Source organism: Geotrypetes seraphini, chromosome 9 (genome assembly GCF_902459505.1).
Source record: "Geotrypetes seraphini chromosome 9, aGeoSer1.1, whole genome shotgun sequence".
Classification (NCBI taxonomy): domain Eukaryota; kingdom Metazoa; phylum Chordata; class Amphibia; order Gymnophiona; family Dermophiidae; genus Geotrypetes; species Geotrypetes seraphini.
Window position 1 is genome coordinate 156780000 of NC_047092.1, and position 18968 is coordinate 156798967.

The 18968-nt window shown below is 43.7% G+C and overlaps 1 protein-coding gene across 1 annotated transcript in view; it reads right to left on the reverse strand.

The window, feature by feature from the left end:
* Positions 1-18591, reverse strand: part of WWTR1 (WW domain containing transcription regulator 1) — a 194413-nt gene extending 175822 nt beyond the window's left edge. The window contains exon 1 of the mRNA XM_033958447.1: positions 17622-18591. Within this exon, the coding sequence (XP_033814338.1) occupies positions 17622-18031 (410 nt within the window). The 5' untranslated portion in view covers positions 18032-18591. The remainder of the gene's footprint in view (positions 1-17621) is intronic.
* Between the last annotated feature and the right edge of the window lie 377 nt (positions 18592-18968).

Sequence of the window (18968 nt, forward strand, 5' to 3'; positions counted from 1 at the left end):
GCTTCCAAATGAGCAGGATCCCAGAAAATAAAAGAATCGGTTCCCCATGTAATCAGACATTTACAGGGTCTAAGCAAGAGGATGGCCTTACGTCGAATTTGAGTTTGTCCAGATACATCTGGAACCATTAAAATTGTTTGCCCATAGAAAAGCACAGACTTCTTTTGAAATTACTACTTCATAACTATCATCTTCTTCTCCACTGAAGACATAGAAACCACTAAAGTTGATCATTTTAATATAGGATCATGAGATGATTCTAAAACTTTTGTAAGATCAAGACTATCTGGAGTATTTATATTATCCATCTCACCCTCCTGGGCAATTTCCTTAATACCACGAGGAAAATAATATGCATTAACCACATCTCTATCATCTGTAACTGTAAGACATCCTTTGCATATATTTCCTTAGGAGAGAAAAAAAAACGGGTAACAGGAAAATTTAGTAGTCTCAAGTTAATTGCCCTCAAGATGTTCAAGTGTTTCTAATTGAAAATGGATCAAATTATCTTTAATGGATGATGCCTGTACTGACTGACAAGACTTGGGGCTCCTTTTATGAAGGTGCACTAGGGTTTTTAGCGAGCGCCCGGTAGCCAAAAATCTACTGCCTGCTGAAAAGGAGGCGGTAGTGGCTAGCGTGCTCGGAATTTAACACGCGCTATTGCGTGCGATAAGTCCCTAGCGCACCTTCGTAATTGAAATCAACGCAATCAACTACCCCATACAAACCACCCTAAAACTGCTAGGAATAACTATCGACAGATGCTGCACCATGCAACTGCAAATCAATAAAACAATACAAAAGTCATTCTTAGTCATGAGAAACTTAAGACAAGTTCGGAAATTCTTCGAGAAAACTCAATTCCAGCTCATAGTTCAGTTCTTAATACTAGGCCTACTTGACTACTGTAATATCCTCTACCTCCCATGCCCTACAACCATAACAAAACAACTATAAACTATCCAAAACACAGCACTAAGACTCATCTACTCATTAAAGAAACATGATCACATTACAGAAGCATATCTCCAATCGCACTGGCTTCCAATCCCAGCAATTTAAATTCTACTGCCTACTATTTTAGACTTTATACGGAGACAATCCAAACTACCTGAATAACCGCCTCATCCACAACACCGCAACCAGACATAGGAAAACTCACACCCCATTCTCATACCCCCCAATTAAGGAGGTCAAACGGAAAAAACTATATGACGGCCTCCTGGCCACTCAAGCAGCCAAACTAGACAACCAAATCGCCAATCTACTGACGGCTCCCTCGACTACAAGACTTTTAGAAAAGAAATAAAGACCATACTCTTCAAGAAAACTCTGAAAAAAGAAATAATACCGCAAGTCTCAAACTCCACCTACCACTAAAGCCAACTACCCCAAACAAATAACCTTACCCATTTCTCACTCTTTTTGAAAATGACCAATTTTTTTTTTTTTTGTAAGTTCTTGTTGTAAAACATCTTGGATAATTCTTTTGTAATCCGCCTTGAACTGCAAGGTAATGGCGGAATAGAAATCCCTAATGTAATGTAATGTAATGTATTTTTACCATAATTATTTTCCAAATTATTGATTCTCAAGTCCTGTTTAGCAAATTTACTAGAGGCTTCTTCAGTAAATTTGCAATAAGATGGCAAATTATCTTGTAACGACTTATCTAATTTGATTATAGCAAGCATAATATCTTTTAAGGAAACTTCTTGTTCACTTGAGGAGGAATCATTCAATAAGGAATAAGCAAAAGATATCAGAGCTGATACCTTAACTGTCTCAATTCTAACAGGTTCCAAATGCTGGGATAAGCCAGAAGAGTCCTGATCTTTCACCGATTCTTGTATAGAAAATTCCTTCTCAACCCTTGTACTGGATAGATCCAATTTTTCTGAAACAAGTTGCGGGAGTGGGGTAGGTCCTCCTGATGATAGGGAAAGTTCAGGAGAAGAAGGAAAAGACCCAGATGTAGGCGAAATAACTATAGGTGTTTATCCATAGGAACTTTTACTGGCATCTTAGTCATTTTCCCTTTAGATCCTCCCTTCCTCTTCCCCATTTACCGAGCGGAGCAGAATCCCTTGCTCAACACTCCAAAGTGGCTCTGAAGGGATGTGCCCCTTTGGCCCATGTACCACAGAGTGGTCACGACAAATATCTCAGTCTCCCAAGACTTCTCCCCAATGTCAGGAAGGGTAAAGGCGTCCAGCCAGATGCCTGCGGCTGCAGAAGTTTTCTCCCAAACTCCCAATGACTGGGGGAGTCGTCACACCAAACATCTCAGTCTCCCAAGACCTCTCTCTGACATCAGGAAGGGTAAAGGTGCCTGGCCAGATGCCTGCAGCTGCAACAGTTTTCTCCCAGAAGTTGATGACTAGGGGAGTGGTCACACCAACAATTTCAGTCTCCCAAGACCTCTCTCCGTCGTCAGGAAGGGTAAAGGCACCCAGCCAGATGCCTGGGGATGCAGATGTTTTCTCCCAAACTGCCCTTGTCTACTGCTTTCGCTGCTTGGTGTATTTGATCTAATAAGAATAATTTCATGCAGGCTCCATGTTTCAGTTGTAGAAAATCAACAAAAACATGACAGGTTGAAAGATTCTCTCATACACACGTTATCCTGAAATTTTTTGGCCTAGTTAACTTGTTAAAAGGTTGACCAGTTTGCAGTAATTTCAGAGGGTTATTCAACTACTGAAAGGTCACAAAACTGCAAGAATGTTTTCTGTAGGAGGAACTGAAAACAGAAATTTTTTGTGGTTAATTCATTTCTCGGAGTTCTTTGCCATGAAATGCAATTTCCAACAGATACACTATTCCAGGAAAAGATGAAAACTTTTTTAAATATTGAGTTAAATATGTATAATATGTAATAAAACACAAAGAGGATAATTTACTAATATTTAGTGCCTGCTGTCAGACCTGATAAAAATAACCCCCGAAAGTGACAACCCAAAAATTGATAAGTTGAGTTGTGACTACTATGCTGTTTTATCCAAGGACTGCACTCACCCTGTACCTCCAGAGACTATTTTAATCTCTGAAGGAGAGCCAAGAAATAAAACATATTTTCATTGTTTTGAATATATATATTCACCTTAATTCTTGACCCCCCTCTCTATATATTTAGAATTCTAAAATGGATTTAGAATGCAGGATCCATGATTCAAGTGCCTTGAAATTGTAGAAAACATTACATTCACAGCCTATATGTTATGTAACCTTTTCTTATTTGTCATACCATGGAGCTCAGAATTCAAAATCCACAGTTTACTTAGATCCATAGGATCTTAATCTCAGTGCAAATAGTATCCACCCTTCTGGCATTACATAGAAAACCCAAATGTATATGTTTCAAATGCTCAGGTTACAAAGAGCATCAATTTCATGTACTGTGATTACGGTGAGGAGTGGCCTACTACTTCTATTAATTATTTCTATAGCGCTACCAGACGCACGCAGCGCTGTACAGAGTCACAAAGAGTAAGAAAACAGTCCCTGCTCGAAAGAGCTTATAATCTAAACAGGCAAGACAGACACACAAGATGTCATGGATACAGTTAAGAGGAACGGTTAAACAGCTGGCTGGGTTGGAGGGCAGAGGAGAAGGGGTTAAGGATTGAAGGCTACATTAAAAAGGTGGGTTTTCAGTCTGCTAGTGGCCTAGTGGTAGAACTTCTGCCCCAGCACCCTGAGATTGTGGGATCAAATCCCAGCGCTGCTTCTTGTGACCCTGGGCAAGTCACTTAATCCTCTATTGCCCTGGGTACAAAATAAGTACCTGTATATATTATGTAAAGGGCCGGATTCTATAAATAGCACCGTTATCGGTAGCCACCTAAAAAATGGCCGCCAATCGCATGTCAATCATGCAACAGTGCCATTTACAGAATCACAGCCTACATTTTCTGTGCCTACCTTTGATGAGAATTACGTCATAGGAGGCGCCTTAGAAAGCCTAAGGCTGTTTCCAGCATTAACCACGCCTACTTCGACCTTAGGCATTCTAGGGTGCCTCCATAGATGAAGGCGCCGTTTTTCAAAGTGCCTACATAAAAATCATTTTTAAATTGTTTTACCAATTAAGATAGGCGCCGGTAGAGTGCTGTTTATAAAATATGGGCCAAACTGCTATGAATGTGTAACCACAAAAAGGCAGTATACAAGTCCCATTCCCTATATAATGTCACTCATTAGTTGAAGGCTGGAAAGGTTTAGGGTAGATTTCATTAACTTGGCAGTGCCTTGTCCTACCTGTAGGGACTGTGCCTAGCAATTGAGCATATTTACTCCGTAAGTAGTCTTAGCCCTCAGTCCTTTGCATATTCTACTCTGCAATCTGGAAGATTCTTTTTTTTTTTTTTTTTAATATTCTTTATTCATTTTCAAGATTACCTTAAGTGTTAAAAATATTCATTCACATTAACAATAAATTCATCACTTAGAAACCATCATTGATACATTACATAGATTTTTATCCCTTCCCCTTTCCCATTCCCATTCCTCCCACCCATATATTCCATTATCATATAAAACATATAATAATAATATTCCCCCCTCCCTACACCTGGAAGATTCTACACCCAAGTCATAAAACAGTCCCTTTCCACCATGGCTCATACATAACTCGAAGAAGCCAATATGAGAAAATATTGAAATGGATATATGGAGATGCAGAACATTCACTTCACAGTAGATTAACATTTTTCTCAGTTTACTGGTTTGCAATGCATCACACAAATCCTCCTCCTAAAACTTCTGTGAGCTGATATTTAGTCTAAGTAGACCCAGGACTACAGCACCTTTGGTGGGCCCGAGACAAAGAAGCATGTTGGACACCCCCCCCCCCAATCAAAATAGAAATAGAAATAAAGAAAATGATAGCCAATAAAGACCATATGACCTATACCGTCTGCTCATCCATACCATCTACTATTCCATCCTCTCCTTAAGAGATCCTCTGTGTTTGGCCCACACTTTCTTGAACTCAGATAGAGGCTTCATGTCCACCACCTCCACTGGGAGGCTCTTCCATGCATTCACCACCCTTTCCATAAATCTATCCCCTGTCACCTTCATCCTACGACACATCATTCCAGAGCTTCCTTTTAAATGAAAGAGGCCCGTCTCCTGTACATTTGTGCCATGGAGATATTTAAACATCTCTAACATACCTCGCCCTCTCCTATCTTTTGTCCAAAGTACACATATTAGGACAGTGGTTAAAAAACCTGGACCTGGAGGCATCCCAGTTAGTCAGGTTTTCAGGATATCTGCAATGAATAGTTATGAGAGGAATTTGCATGCAAATATCTCTCATGGATATTCATTGTGAATATCCTGAAAACCTGACTGGTATTTGTGATTTTATTCCTATGCATAAGATTTGACACCAAGTTAACTGACCTGGGCAAAAGACTGAGAGCTTACTGGGCTTACACATGGAAAGCAACATCATGATGTCAGCTGACGTGAACAGAAGTGCAGACGAATTTAGCAAGGTTATCAGCTCCTATTCTGACCTGAGAAACATTGATAATTTGTTATATTATAATAAAATATAACAAAGATGATTCATACATAAAACTGGTAATGAATTAACACATGTATCCAAAAACACAAAGATAGTATTCCTTATTAGTTTAAACCAAAAGCAGGAACTGTATAATAAAATAATAAATAATATAATAAAAGAATAATAAAAGAACAAGAGGGCACTCGGAAAAGTTGATAGGAGACAGATTCAAAAAAAATACTAGGAAGTTATTTTTTACCCAATGTGTGGTGGACACCTGGAATGCGCTTCCAGAGGACGTGATTGGCCAGAGTACGGTACTGGGGTTCAAGAAAGGATTAGACAAATTCCTACTGGAAAAGAGGATAGAGGGGTATAGATAGATTACTGTACAGGTCCTGGACCTGCTGGGCCACTGCGTGAGCAGACTGCTGGGCACGATGGACCTAGGGTCTGACCCAGCAGAGGCATTTCTTATGTTCTTATGTATAATCTTATATGCCTTACTCAAACAAGGGCAGAATTTTTCATATTTTAAAATTCATCCTGTTCTATTTAAACTGAAAGTGTGAGAGATTCTATCTGTGAATCCCAAAGTACAGACATTTAGGACTGTCCAGCATTTTCACACAAGAAAACCCACCATGCATGATAACGTGATCCCACACCACACCGTTTCTGAAGAAACTTCACTGGCTACTTGTACACTACAAGGCTAAATTTAAATCTCTCTGTCTGATCTTCAAAGCCCTTAAAGGAAATGGTCCAGAGTGTTTGAACAGGATCTCCCTCTACACGTTTCCAAGGTCACTAAGGTCCTATCAAGGAGTATCCTTAACCACACCCTTTCCAAAGAAAATCATGCATTGCAACAATCACCAACAAGCCTTTACTGAAATAGCATTCACACTCTGGGAACACATTCCCAGAAATGCTTTGCTCAACACAAGACTCTCTATTTCAGGAAGCAGATGAAAGCTTGGCTCCTTTGCCAAGTCTTTAATAGAAGAAGCAACTAACTTGATAGTAGAGAATGAAATGGGGACAAATTTTTCCCTGTCCTGGCAGGAACTCATTTTCCCGTGCCGTCCCCGCGAGTTCTTTTCCTGTCCCTGCCCCATTCCTGCAAGCTCCGTCCTCATCTGCACAAGCTTCAAACACTTTAAAATCATAAGAAGCAACATTCTAGAGCTCAGATTGTGATGTCATACTGCCTCATTCCATCAATGCCTAAGCTCCGTCCTCATCTGCACAAGCCTCAAACACTTTAAAATCATAAGAAGCAACATTCTAGAGCTCAGTCTGTGATGTCAAAATGCCTCATTCCACCAATGCCTAAGCTCCGTCCTCATCTGCACAAGCCTCAAACACTTTAAAATCATAAGTAGCAACATTCTAGAGCTCAGACTGTGATGTCATAATGCCTCATTCCACCAATGCCTAAGCTCAGTCTTCATCTGCACAAGCCTCAAACACTTTAAAATCATAAGTAGCAACATTCTAGAGCTCAGATTGGATGTCATAATGCCTCATTCCACCAATGCCTAAGCTCCGTCCTCATCTGCACAAGCCTCAAACACTTTAAAATCTTAAGTAGCAACATTCTAGAGCTCAGATTGTGATGTCAAAATGCCTCATTCCACCAATGCCTAAGCTCCGTCCTCATCTGCACAAGCCTCAAACACTTTAAAATCATAAGTAGCAACATTCTAGAGCTCAGATTGTGATGTCAAAATGCCTCATTCCACCAATGCCTAAGCTCCGTCCTCATCTGCACAAGCCTCAAACACTTTAAAATCATAAGTAGCAACATTCTAGAGCTCAGATTGTGATGTCATAGTGCCTCATTCCACCAATGCCTAAGCTCCGTCCTCATCTGCATAAGCCTCAAACACTTTAAAATCATAAGTGTTCAAGGCTTGTGTGGTTAAGGCAGAGCTTACGGGAATGGGGCAGGGACAGCGACAAAACTCAAGGGGACGGGATGGGGAAACTGAGTTCCTGCAGGGACGAGGACAAATTTGTCCCCGTGTCATTCTCTACTTGCTAGTCTCATACACACATGAGGGATGCACGTACTGTAGTGGGACTCGCTTATTACACTCCTACTCTAGCTGGAATCATATTCAAGAACCTTTTTCTGATTCTACATGCAACTTTCTTTAGTTAGTCCCTTTATTGTCTACCTATCTATTAGGGATAGGCACCCCCAAAGCTTTTCATTTTTGTGCTCTGTTTTTTTAAATTGCTTGTCAAATGATTGTTAAATGTATGCATGCTGCGCACATAGGGCCTGATTCTGTATAGGACGCCGATATCAGCGGCCGCCTAAGAAGCAGCCGCCGATCGCGTGTCAATCACGCATCTGCACCCTATTCAGAATAGGGCCTTCACTCCCAGGTAGACACCTTAAATGTGCCCCGCACGCTGATTTGTGCCTTCACGCCCCGCTCTCCTCCTCCAAACATACTCTCTTCCCAGAACTGCCAAATTTACAGCGAGATGCCTCGGTGCATCTTGCAATAACCCTTTTTTAACATAAGAACTGCCATCTCCGGATCAGACCTTCGGTCCATCAAGTCCGGCGATCCGCACACGCGGAGGCCCTGCCAGGTGTACACCTGTCGTAATTTATAGTCCACAAAAAATTGCACCCTCCAAAATACAGGACAAAAAAGTCACCTTTCTTTACAAAAAGGGAGAAAAGACCTCAGTGTCTAATAGGGGCTCTTTAAGCTTCCCATATAGACAGGCTAGTTTTAAAACTAGCCTGTCTATATGGGAAGCTTAAAGAGCCCCTATTAGACACTGAGGTCTTTTCTCCCTTTTTGTAAAGAAAGGTGACTTTTTTGTCCTGTATTTTGGAGGGTGCAATTTTTTGTGATTTATTTTGGGCATCCTTTTCTTGATTTTTTGGATATTTTTGTAATTTATAGTCCACCATATCCTTATATGCCTCTCTTAAGGAGATATGCATCTAGTTTGCTCTTGAAGCCTAGGACGGTCGATTCCGCAATAATCTCATCTGGGAGGGCATTCCAGGTGTCAACCACTCTCTGAGTGAAGCAGAACTTCCTGTGGTAAGCACACCTTAGTACTTACTACAACTTAGTAAAAGGGAACCTGTGTGTTCTTCTTCCCAAGAGGTGCACATGTGCAAGCTAGTATGCTTGTATGAAGAAAAAATGCATGCACTTTATGAAACGAGTGTGTTTTCTATGAAAAGTGCATATTATGCATGCATAGTGCGCATTCTTATCAGTAAACAATAGTGGTTTGAAATTGCAGACCATCTCTATTTTCTATATGTTCCGCCTCTGCTTACACCCTGTCTATTCCTGTAAGATATTCTACTGTGTATCACATTACAACTCATATTTATTAGTCGCCTATGCCAAAAATAGATCAATGTGATTTACAATTAAGCAAAGATCAATACAATTAGCGATTTACAATTAGCCTTACTGGGTCAGACCAAAGGTCCATCAAGCCCAGCAGCCCGTTCTCACAGTGGCCAATCCAGGTCACTAGTACCTGGCTAAAACCCAAAGAGTAGCAACATTCCATGCTACCAATCCAGGGCAAGCAGTGGCTTCCCCCGTGTCTTTCCCAATAACAGACTATGGACTTTTCTTCCAGGAAATAGTCCGAACCCTTCTTAAAACCAGCTAAGCTATCCGCTCTTACCACAACCTCAGGCAATGTGTTCCAGAGCTTACCGTAACTATTCTCTGAATGACTATGGACTTTCCCCAACAGGAAATTGTCCAACTATGGGCTCCTTTTACTAAGCTGCGTTAGGGCTTTAACGCGCGGAATGGCACGCGCTAGACCTTAACGCCAGCATTGAGCTGGCGTTAGTTCTAGCCACGTAGCACACGGTAATTTCCTGCATGCATTAAAAATGCTTGCGCACCTTAGTAAAAGGAGCCCTGAGAACATGAATGAACTAAAATCCAAATCTCCTATCTAGTTGTTCAAAGAACAAAGGCCCAAAATTTACATCAGGCGTGGATGTTATTCAAAAATACCATTCTGGAAGACCAGACTAGATATATTCCATGTATTATAAAAGGAGGAAAGAAGACCAAACAGCAGCCAGCATGGTTAACAAGTGAGGTGAAGGAAGCTATTAGAGTTAAAAGAGAATTCTTCAGAAAAGGATCTGACTGAAAATAACTAAACAGCACAAGGAATGGCAAGTCAAATACAAGCACTGATAAGGAAGGCAAAACGAAAGCTTGAAGATTCTGTCGGAAGCAAAAAAACACAGTACAACAGGGGTGTCAAAGTCCCTCCATGAGGGTCGCAATCCAGTCGGGTTTTCAGGATTTCCCCAATGCATATGCATGAGATCTATTAGCATACAATGAAAGCAGTGCATGCAAATAGATCTCATGCATATTCATTGGGGAAATCCTGAAAACCCGACTGGATTGCGGCCCTCGAGGAGGGACTTTGATACCCCTGCAGTACAAACTTTTTTAGATATACTAAAAGCAAGAAGCCGGGAAGAGAATCTGTTGCACCGCTAGGTGGCCGAGAGATAAAAGAGGCTCTCAGGAAAGACAAAGCCATAGTGGAGAGATTAAATGAATTCTTTGCTTTTGGTGGGGGGGGGGGGGAGTTACTGGTACCAGAAATGGTATTCAATTCTGATGAATCAGAGAAACTGGAACAAATCTCTATAAAACTGAAAGATGTAATTGGTCAATTTGACAAACTGAACAATAGCAAATCTCCTGGACCGGATGGTATACATCCCAGAGTGCTGACAGAATTGAAAAATGAACTTGCAGAGCTACTGCTAGTAATTTGTAACTTTTCTTTATAATCCAGCATAGTACCAGTTAGAAAATAAATCAATAGTTATAGGTGCCCTTATTTAGGACCAGGTGACTTTGGAAGTTTTGTTAATCTCCAAATGTACATAAAAATATACTGGAAATGCTTTGAACCTGTGGCACCCTCAGTGCCCTCCTCTCTGCCACCCAAATGCCACACTCACGCCCTCCCTTCCCACACCTCTTTAAATCTTTGTCAGCATGAGCAGCTTTTCTGGCTTTTCCCTCTGACCCGGAAGTGATATCAGAGGGAGCCAGAACGGCGCAAGCAGCTGGCCAAAGTAGTTGCTCACACTGGCAAAGATTTAAAGAGGTACATGGGGCGGAAAAGAGAGGGTGTGAGCATGTGGGGGGGGGGTGGAGAGGTGCCAGCGCCCCTACCAAGATGGTGTCTAGGGCGGTATACACCCCATCCCTCCCTTTACTACACCACTGCTTTGAACTAGTTCACTTTCTCGCTGGAAAAGTGGAGACTCAGAGGAGACATGATAGAGACATAAGATCATGAAGGGCATTGAGAATGTGGAGAGGGACAGATTCTTCAGCCTACGGGGAACTACAAGAACAAGGGGGCACTCGGAGAAGCTAAAAGGGGACAGGTTTAGAACCAACGCCAGGAAGTAGAATATGGATAAGGAAGATATAGGATGAAGAAGGATACAGTTAGAAGGATATAGATAAGGTAGGATTAAAAAAAAAAAAGGATTGAAGGGATAGAGGGGTACAGATAGAAGACTACTACGCAGGTCCTAGACCTGATGGGCCGCCGCGCGAGCGGACTGCTGGGCACGATGGACCGCTGGTCTGACCCAGCAGAGGCACTTCCTAATCTTCTCATGGGCTTGACAGTTGCTATTTTAAGACTCTGCATTCATCTCTAGCCCTAAAATCTTTTTGTTTAGTTCAAACCCTAGCCCTAAAATCTGGACTCTTGAGCACCACTGCAAGCTGATGCATTGTTAGCCTCTGTTCACTCTGTCAAACTAGTCCCAGTCAGGTGCACAAAGGAGGCTCTGAAACCTGAACTGGGGGGTCCTCCTAGCCTGATTTTCAGTGAGTATGCATGAGCGAGACTGAGGCAAAAGCATGGAAATCTAATGCATTTTGATTGTGGATATTTTGAAAACCAGGCTGGCTTGGGAATACTCCAGGACTGGATTGTTATGAATGGCCTTTACAGTACAATGTATCTAGCCCAGGGTTGTCCAGCATAAGTCCTTGAGGGCCGCAATCCAGTCAGGTTTTCAGGATTTCCCCAGTGAATTTAAATGAGATCTATTTGCATGCACTGCTTCCATCGTATGCAAATAGATCTCATGCATATTCATTTGGGGAAATCCTGAAAACCAGACTTGGCAAGAACCGAGGTTGGTCGGACACCCCTGACCTAATCGACTATACTGATTCGCTGTCTCTGCTTTTCAACACATACAAATAACAGTCTGAGCTAGAGACAGAGTTTTCCTGTTGGGTTCTGCATGGTTTCACACAAAGCCTGGAAATCTAAGTGGCAAGGCAGGTTTTCTAGACTTAGAGGCTGTTTTAAATTCAACCAAGTTTTATTTTTCCTCTGCTTATTCTGGGGATTGGCAGATTCTTATACTAACAGAGATGGCTGCCAAGATCAGCAACTGCTTATAGACTGACCAGTGAGCCCAGTCTTTCAGACTTTGGCTGCCAAAGTACTCAAGGAGTTTGGTACCTTCCACACAGGAAGAGAAACCTGGGATTTCATCTGCTGAATTACAAATTTCCTTCACGGCAGGATGGAGGGACAAATTTTCCAAAATGATATCACGCGTTAATCTGTGTTACATGTCACAGGTCCTATGCCATGCAATGAGATCTATTTACTAACAATGTATGTTACATATTAGCACATTCTAATGTGGCAACACACTTTAGTAAATCTAGTCCCGAGTGAGAAATTAAATTAAAAAAAAAATTATTCCAAGTCTGTTATAAACTTTCATCAATCTACAAAGGTATTCAAGCTTCAGAAAAAAAGTGTTACCAATATTCTGAAGCCACATATTGTAAATATTATCTTGCTAAAAAAAACACAGCATTGGAAGAGTATTTATTTGAACAACATTAGAAAAAAAACTCTATAGAGAGATACAAATATGACAGCGTCTATTTGGAAATAACCAAAAATCTAGTTCAGTTTTTCCTAACACTAAGAAAAAAAGGTCATTTAGGTTGCTCTGAGGACATCTGGAACTTCTGTCCCATAAAGATTTCCCCCTATGCATAATTTTTAGCCCATTTCAAACCTAGGTACTTATACAGCGCTTCCCAAACCTGGACACTCCACATCCAGTCAGATTTCAGAACATCCAAAATAAATATGCATGAAAAATTTGCACAGGATACACACCCTAATGCCCCTAAAAAAATTAATTTGCATAGGATGGACACCTGAATGTCCATCCTATGCAAATTACTCATTTACGGTATGTTCATTGTGGAATTCTTGTGGCTTACTAATGGGAGGTGGGGCAGATACCAGTCTGAGGAGGGGAGGCACTGGAGGGAGAGCTGGAAGGTCAAAAATCAAGAGCTTGAAGCCTTTGTGATGTGGCATATGAGGGGGGGGGGTGCAGCACACATGTAAACACTGGCCTCTGAGCTCTGGAATAGAGAATGACACAGGGACAAATTTTTCCCCATTTCCGTGGGAACTCATTTTCCCGTCCCATCCTGGTGAGTTCTTTTCCTGTCCCTGCCCCATCCCTGCAAGCTCTGTCCTCATCTGCACATACCTCAAACACTTTAAAATCATAAGTACTGTAGCAACATTCTAGAGCTCAGATTGTGATGTCATAATGCCTCATTCCACCAATGCCTAAGCTCCGTCTTCATCTGCACAAGCCTCAAACACTTTAAAATCATAAGTAGCAACATTCTAGAGCTCAGATTGTGATGTCATAATGCCTCATTCCACCAATGCCTAAGCTCCGTCCTCATCTGCACAAGCCTCAAACACTTTAAAATCTTAAGTAGCAACATTCTAGAGCTCAGATTGTGATGTCATAATGCCTCATTCCACCAATGCCTAAGCTCCGTCCTCATCTGCACAAGCCTCAAACACTTTAAAATCTTAAGTAGCAACATTCTAGAGCTCAGAGTGTGATCTCATAATGCCTCATTCCACCAATGCCTAAGCTCCGTCCTCATCTGCACAAACCTCAAACACTTTAAAATCTTAAGTAGCAACATTCTAGAGCTCAGATTGTGATGTCATAATGCCTCATTCCACCAATGCCTAAGCTCCGTCCTCATCTGCACAAGCCTCAAACACTTTAAAATCTTAAGTAGCAACATTCTAGAGCTCAGAGTGTGATCTCATAATGCCTCATTCCACCAATGCCTAAGCTCCGTCCTCATCTGCACAAACCTCAAACACTTTAAAATCATAAGTGTTCAAAGCTTGTGCGGTTAAGGCAGAGCTTACAGAAATGGGGCAGGGACAGTGACAAAACTCACGGGGATGGGGCAATTGAGTTCCTGCTGGGACGGGGCAAAATTTGTCCCCATGTCATTCTCTACTCTGGAACTAATAATACTGAGAAAATCCCACTAGTAATGGGATAACCAGAACAGGTTTCGAAAGACCAGCAAAACCTAACAACCCGCTTATTAAAATTTAAACATAGAAACATAGAAATAGACGGCAGATAAGGGCCCACAGCCCATCTAGTCTGCCCACCTTAATGTCCCTCCCCTACCTTTGCCCTGTGAAGAGATCCCATGTGCCGATCCCATTTGGCCTTAAAATCAGGCACGCTGCTGGCCTCAATCACCTGTAGTGGAAGACTATTCCAGCGATCAACCACTCTTTCAGTGAAAAAGAATTTCCTGGTGTCACCTCGTAGTTTCCCGCCCCTGATTTTCAACGGATGCCCTCTTGTTGCCGCGGGACCCTTGAAAAAGAAGATATCTTCCTCCGCCTCGATGCGGCCCGTAAGATACTTGAATTTGACCAATATAGATAACCTTACCCATTATAATAAACAACCACACAGGTGCGGAAACCTAAGCACATGCTGGTTATGCAGTGTGTCACTTTGGTGTATTTGTGTCTCATGGTCAGTACAGAAAGCCCCTCCCTGATGGCTTTGCACGCAGTTTCTAATGTAAGCTTCCTGTAGACATTTGCTGCCTAGATACAGTCAGCAATGAGCATGCAAAAGAAGTAAAGTATAAGTGTGTAACGTCAGAAGAAATAGTGCACAATATCACAGCAATTTGCAGCTCATGCCTAAAGTGTCCCCCTTCCTGTCTGTGCATGAGCACAGACCCCCCTGCCCTCACTTCGCAAGTCAAATGGACCCATCTTTCTCTTCACTCCCCATCTCTTAACCCAACTAGACTACCAAGGACTTATGTTGGGGGAGGCAGGTTGAGTTAAGGAGTAGGAAAGAAGACTTTTTCTGTGGGTTGGGGGGAGGGAGGGAGGGAATCTGCTAGACCAGTGATTCCCAACCCTGTCCTGGAGGAACACCAGGCCAATCGGGTTTTCAGGCTAGCCCTAATGAATATGCATGAGAGAGATTTGCATATGATGGAAGTGATAGGTATGCAAATTTGCTTCATGCATATTCATTAGGGCTAGCCTGAAAACCCAATTGGCCTGGTGTTCCTCCAGGACAGGGTTGGGAATCACTGTGCTAGACTACCATGGCTTACTTGTGATTCAGGGGTGGGAGGGTCAGGGGAAGGAATGGAGATTCAGTCCACTAGGGATTCTGGGTCATCCGAGGTGAAGGGTCACACTTCACCTCAGATGACCTTCAGGGGTCAATGCAAGGCAGGCTACATGCCACCTCAGACTTGGCATTACAGCTCCACTATTACATCTGGCATGTCAGAACTCCACACAAATCTATGCAACAATGCGGTTTAGCTAATAAACCATATTTATACGCATGTAACTAATGCATGCACTGAGTTCTAAAACAAAGCTTTACGCAGGGTTACTAATGGCGGAAAAAATCAAAAAAATCGCTGGATGCCCACAAAATTGTATGATCAAGCCACGCTAACCCTATGCAAAGCTTTACAACACCTTTCTACATTAAGCCCTTAGTTATCCAGTGGTGATCAGTGAGCATTACAGTATCTCTGGGAGACAATGCAAAAAGGCTCACCTGTGTGGTACGATGAAGGCCCTCAGTCTAGTTTCAACATGCCCCTCACAGGACTGAGGATGTTGTAGTCACATTTTGTTTACTGCAGACCAGGGGTGTCAAAGTCCCTCCTCGAGGGCCGCAATCCAGTCGGGTTTTCAGTATTCCCCCAATGAATATGCATGAGATCTATTAACATACAATGAAAGCAGTGCATTTAAATAGATCTCATGCATATTCATTGGGGAAATCCTGAAAACCCAAATGGATTGCGGCCATTGAGGAGTGACTTTGACGCCCCTGCTGTAGACCCTACTGGTATGTGTTATGGTTTATGATAGGGGTCCCCAAAGTCCCTCCTTGAGGGCCGAATCCAGTCAGGTTTTCAGGATTTCCCCAATGAATATGCATGAGATCTATGTGCATGCACTGCTTTCAATGCATATTCATTGGGGAAATCCTGAAAACCCGACTGGATTCGGCCCTCAAGGAGGGACTTTGGGGGACCCCTGGTTTATGAAGACTTTCTGTTTGATCAAGCTGCTTTTCAATTTCTAAATAAAAAAATAATTAAAAAAAAAAATAATAATTTACAAGGACCAAGGAGTAAGTAGTCAGTGTACTGGATTGTTAAAAAAAAAAAAAAAAAAAGTTACAGAGAATATGTCACAGATTAGCTTTCAATATGCATTTTTTTTTTTTTAAAGCAACAACTCTGAAATTGTATATCTAGCCTGCATGATCGCATGAAACCAGCTTTTAATGAAACCCAGCAAACTGCAAAAGCAAAGGTTGGCTGTCAACAGGATATAGAAACTTTGGGCTACTTTCTGCTCTTCTTGTCTGTGCTTGCCTTAAGAGTAACAGCCCAGTGGGAGGCTGGCGTCGCCTGTCCAAGGAAAGAGCTGCCACCTCTAGGAAGGAGCAAGACTGCAATTATATCTACCCAGCACGCCACTCTAAAATCACAGTTTTCATCGAGCTGTCCTTGACTGGAGAGGATCAAAACTAAGAAAACAAGACTAAAGTACCGTCTTCAATGGCTGATCAGGTTTCTTCCCCATCACACCTTTTTTTGCGCAACAACTCCCACGCTTTTGTCTTCCAATGACTATTGCTACCACCCCCACCCCCCCTCACTTTCGATCTTTTTAAACTCCTTGCCTTTTTTTCTAGCCTGTTCTTCGCTGCTTTCAATAGCATGTATTTTTCTACTCCAGGGGTGTCGAAGTCGGTCCTCGAGGGCCGCAATCCAGTCGGGTTTTCAAGATTTCCCCAATGAATATGCATGAGATCTATGTGCATGCACTGCTTTCAATGCATATTCATTGGGGAAGTTCTGAAAACCCGACTGGATTGCGGAGGACCGACTTCGACACCTGTGTTCTACTCCCTCCAGTTCTACCCACTAATGCAGGGGTGTCCAATGTCGGTCCTCGAGGGCCGCAGTCCAGTCGGATTTTCAGGATTTCCCCAATGAATATACATGAGGTCTATTTGCATGCACTGCTTTCATTGTATGCTAATAGATCTCATGCATATTCATTGGGGAAATCCTGAAAACCCGACTGGATTGCGGCCCTCGAGCACCGACATTGGACACCCCTGCACTAATGCAATCTCTAGTTACCCCGTTCCTCATCTAATCCCAAATCATCTGCCCCTCCCCCCCCCCCACTTAAGCCCCCAAATGATGTCAGAGAGGACTTTTGCCCAACTTCTTAACACCCTACCCCCAAATAATTCCAGATCGGACTTGTCTGTAACGTAAGCAACCACTGTCTACTTCCTCGAAACCACCTCGATCCCCCTTGATTTACCTGTTGATAACTGCCCCCCCCATGCAATCTCTACTTGTTCCTTTCCTCACCTAATTCCCAAATCTGCCCCTCCTTCCCACGTAATCTCTGTTGGCTCCTCCCCAATTAAGCCCCCAAATGATGCCAGAGAGGCCTTTTACCCAACTTCCCCAACTCCCACTTCTTAACACCCTACCCCCAAATCATTCCAGATCGGACTTGTCTGTAATTTAAGCACCCACTGTCTACTTCCACGAAACCACCGCGATCCCCCTTGATTTACCTATTGATAACCTGCTCCCCTCCCCCCGACACTTACTTGAGAAAGTATCTCTGGCCGGTGTGGGTGAGCGCCATCTCCCAGCCGGGCGGCAGCGGCAACTCGTCGGTCACATCATACGACTGCTGGCGGAGGTGAGCGTGCTGCTGAGCCGGGCTCGGGGTGGCCGTCGTGCCGGCCCCCAGCTGCAGGGAAGCGGGCGAGGAGTGCGAGCGGACGTGCTGCGCCCCCAGCCGGGGAGGGTGGCTGCCCGAATCCGTGCTGGACTGGCGCGAGTGCGAGCCCGAGTCGGGCTCCTTGAAGAAGGACTCGGGCAGGATCTTCTTCCTCCACGAGCTGGGCTTGGGGTTCATGACCGAGTTGAAGAGCGCCTCGAGGTCGGTGTCCAGGTCTTGGGTGACATGGATCACTTGCTGCCCCGGTGGGGGCAGATTAGGAGAAGGGTTCATCGTTTTTTTAAGACCCAGGGAAACCCGAGCTGTGCTCAAACTGATCACAAGAAAAGAGCGATGTCAAAGAAAATATTAAGGGGGGGGGGAAAACCCCACAAAAATCGGTCAGGAGTAAGGACGGGGACGGCTGCAAACAAACCCGACTGCTCGGACAAAGTTTTGCAACTCTTTGCAAAGTTCCGCGCGCTCGGGACACTGCGACGTCACAGGTCGGGAGACGTTCGCTGCCACGCGACCCTCCCCCCCCCCACGGCCGAGTTTCCCAGAACGCGATCCGCGCGCCCCGTCCCAAACAAAAACTTCGCTAACACTGGGGCTCGGGGGAGCGGCGGCGAAGGTGCCTGTGGGCGGGGCCTGGGCTGCTGAATTATTCAGGAGGTGCCGCCCCCTCCTGGACCTGTCGCGCCCGCGGGTTGCGCTGCTTGTCCCCGAGATTTCCCCGGGGGAGGGGCCTGTGCAGAAACTTCCTGCTGCTTGACAGAAGCTCTTCGGGGCACTCGGAGCCGCTGACGTCGGCTCCCTGCTGAAGCCCGAGCTTGCGGCGCTGGTGTCACTGGGAGGACTGGGCACGTTTCCCTTCTGGCCCGCTCTAACTTTTCCCTAGAGGTAGGAAGAGGGATCGTGACCATATTTGGTATCCCGAGAAAACTCTTCTCTTCTGGGCTGCTCGACCCGCTTGTGCGTGCTTAGGACAATGAGAACTTCAGGCACGTTTCCCTGCTTTAAATAGAGTGAAAAGAAGGCAGCTGTAAACAGAAATAGTACTGGGGACGTGGGAACTGTAACTCCCTGTCCAGGGCAGGATTAACCAATAGGCCAAGTAGGCACGTGCCTAGGGCCCAAAATAGTCAGGGGGGCCTGATGAAAGAGGGCATCAACAGTTGTTTTTTTCCAAACGGCGATGGGCCCCTCCAGCATCGATCTGGAACTATAA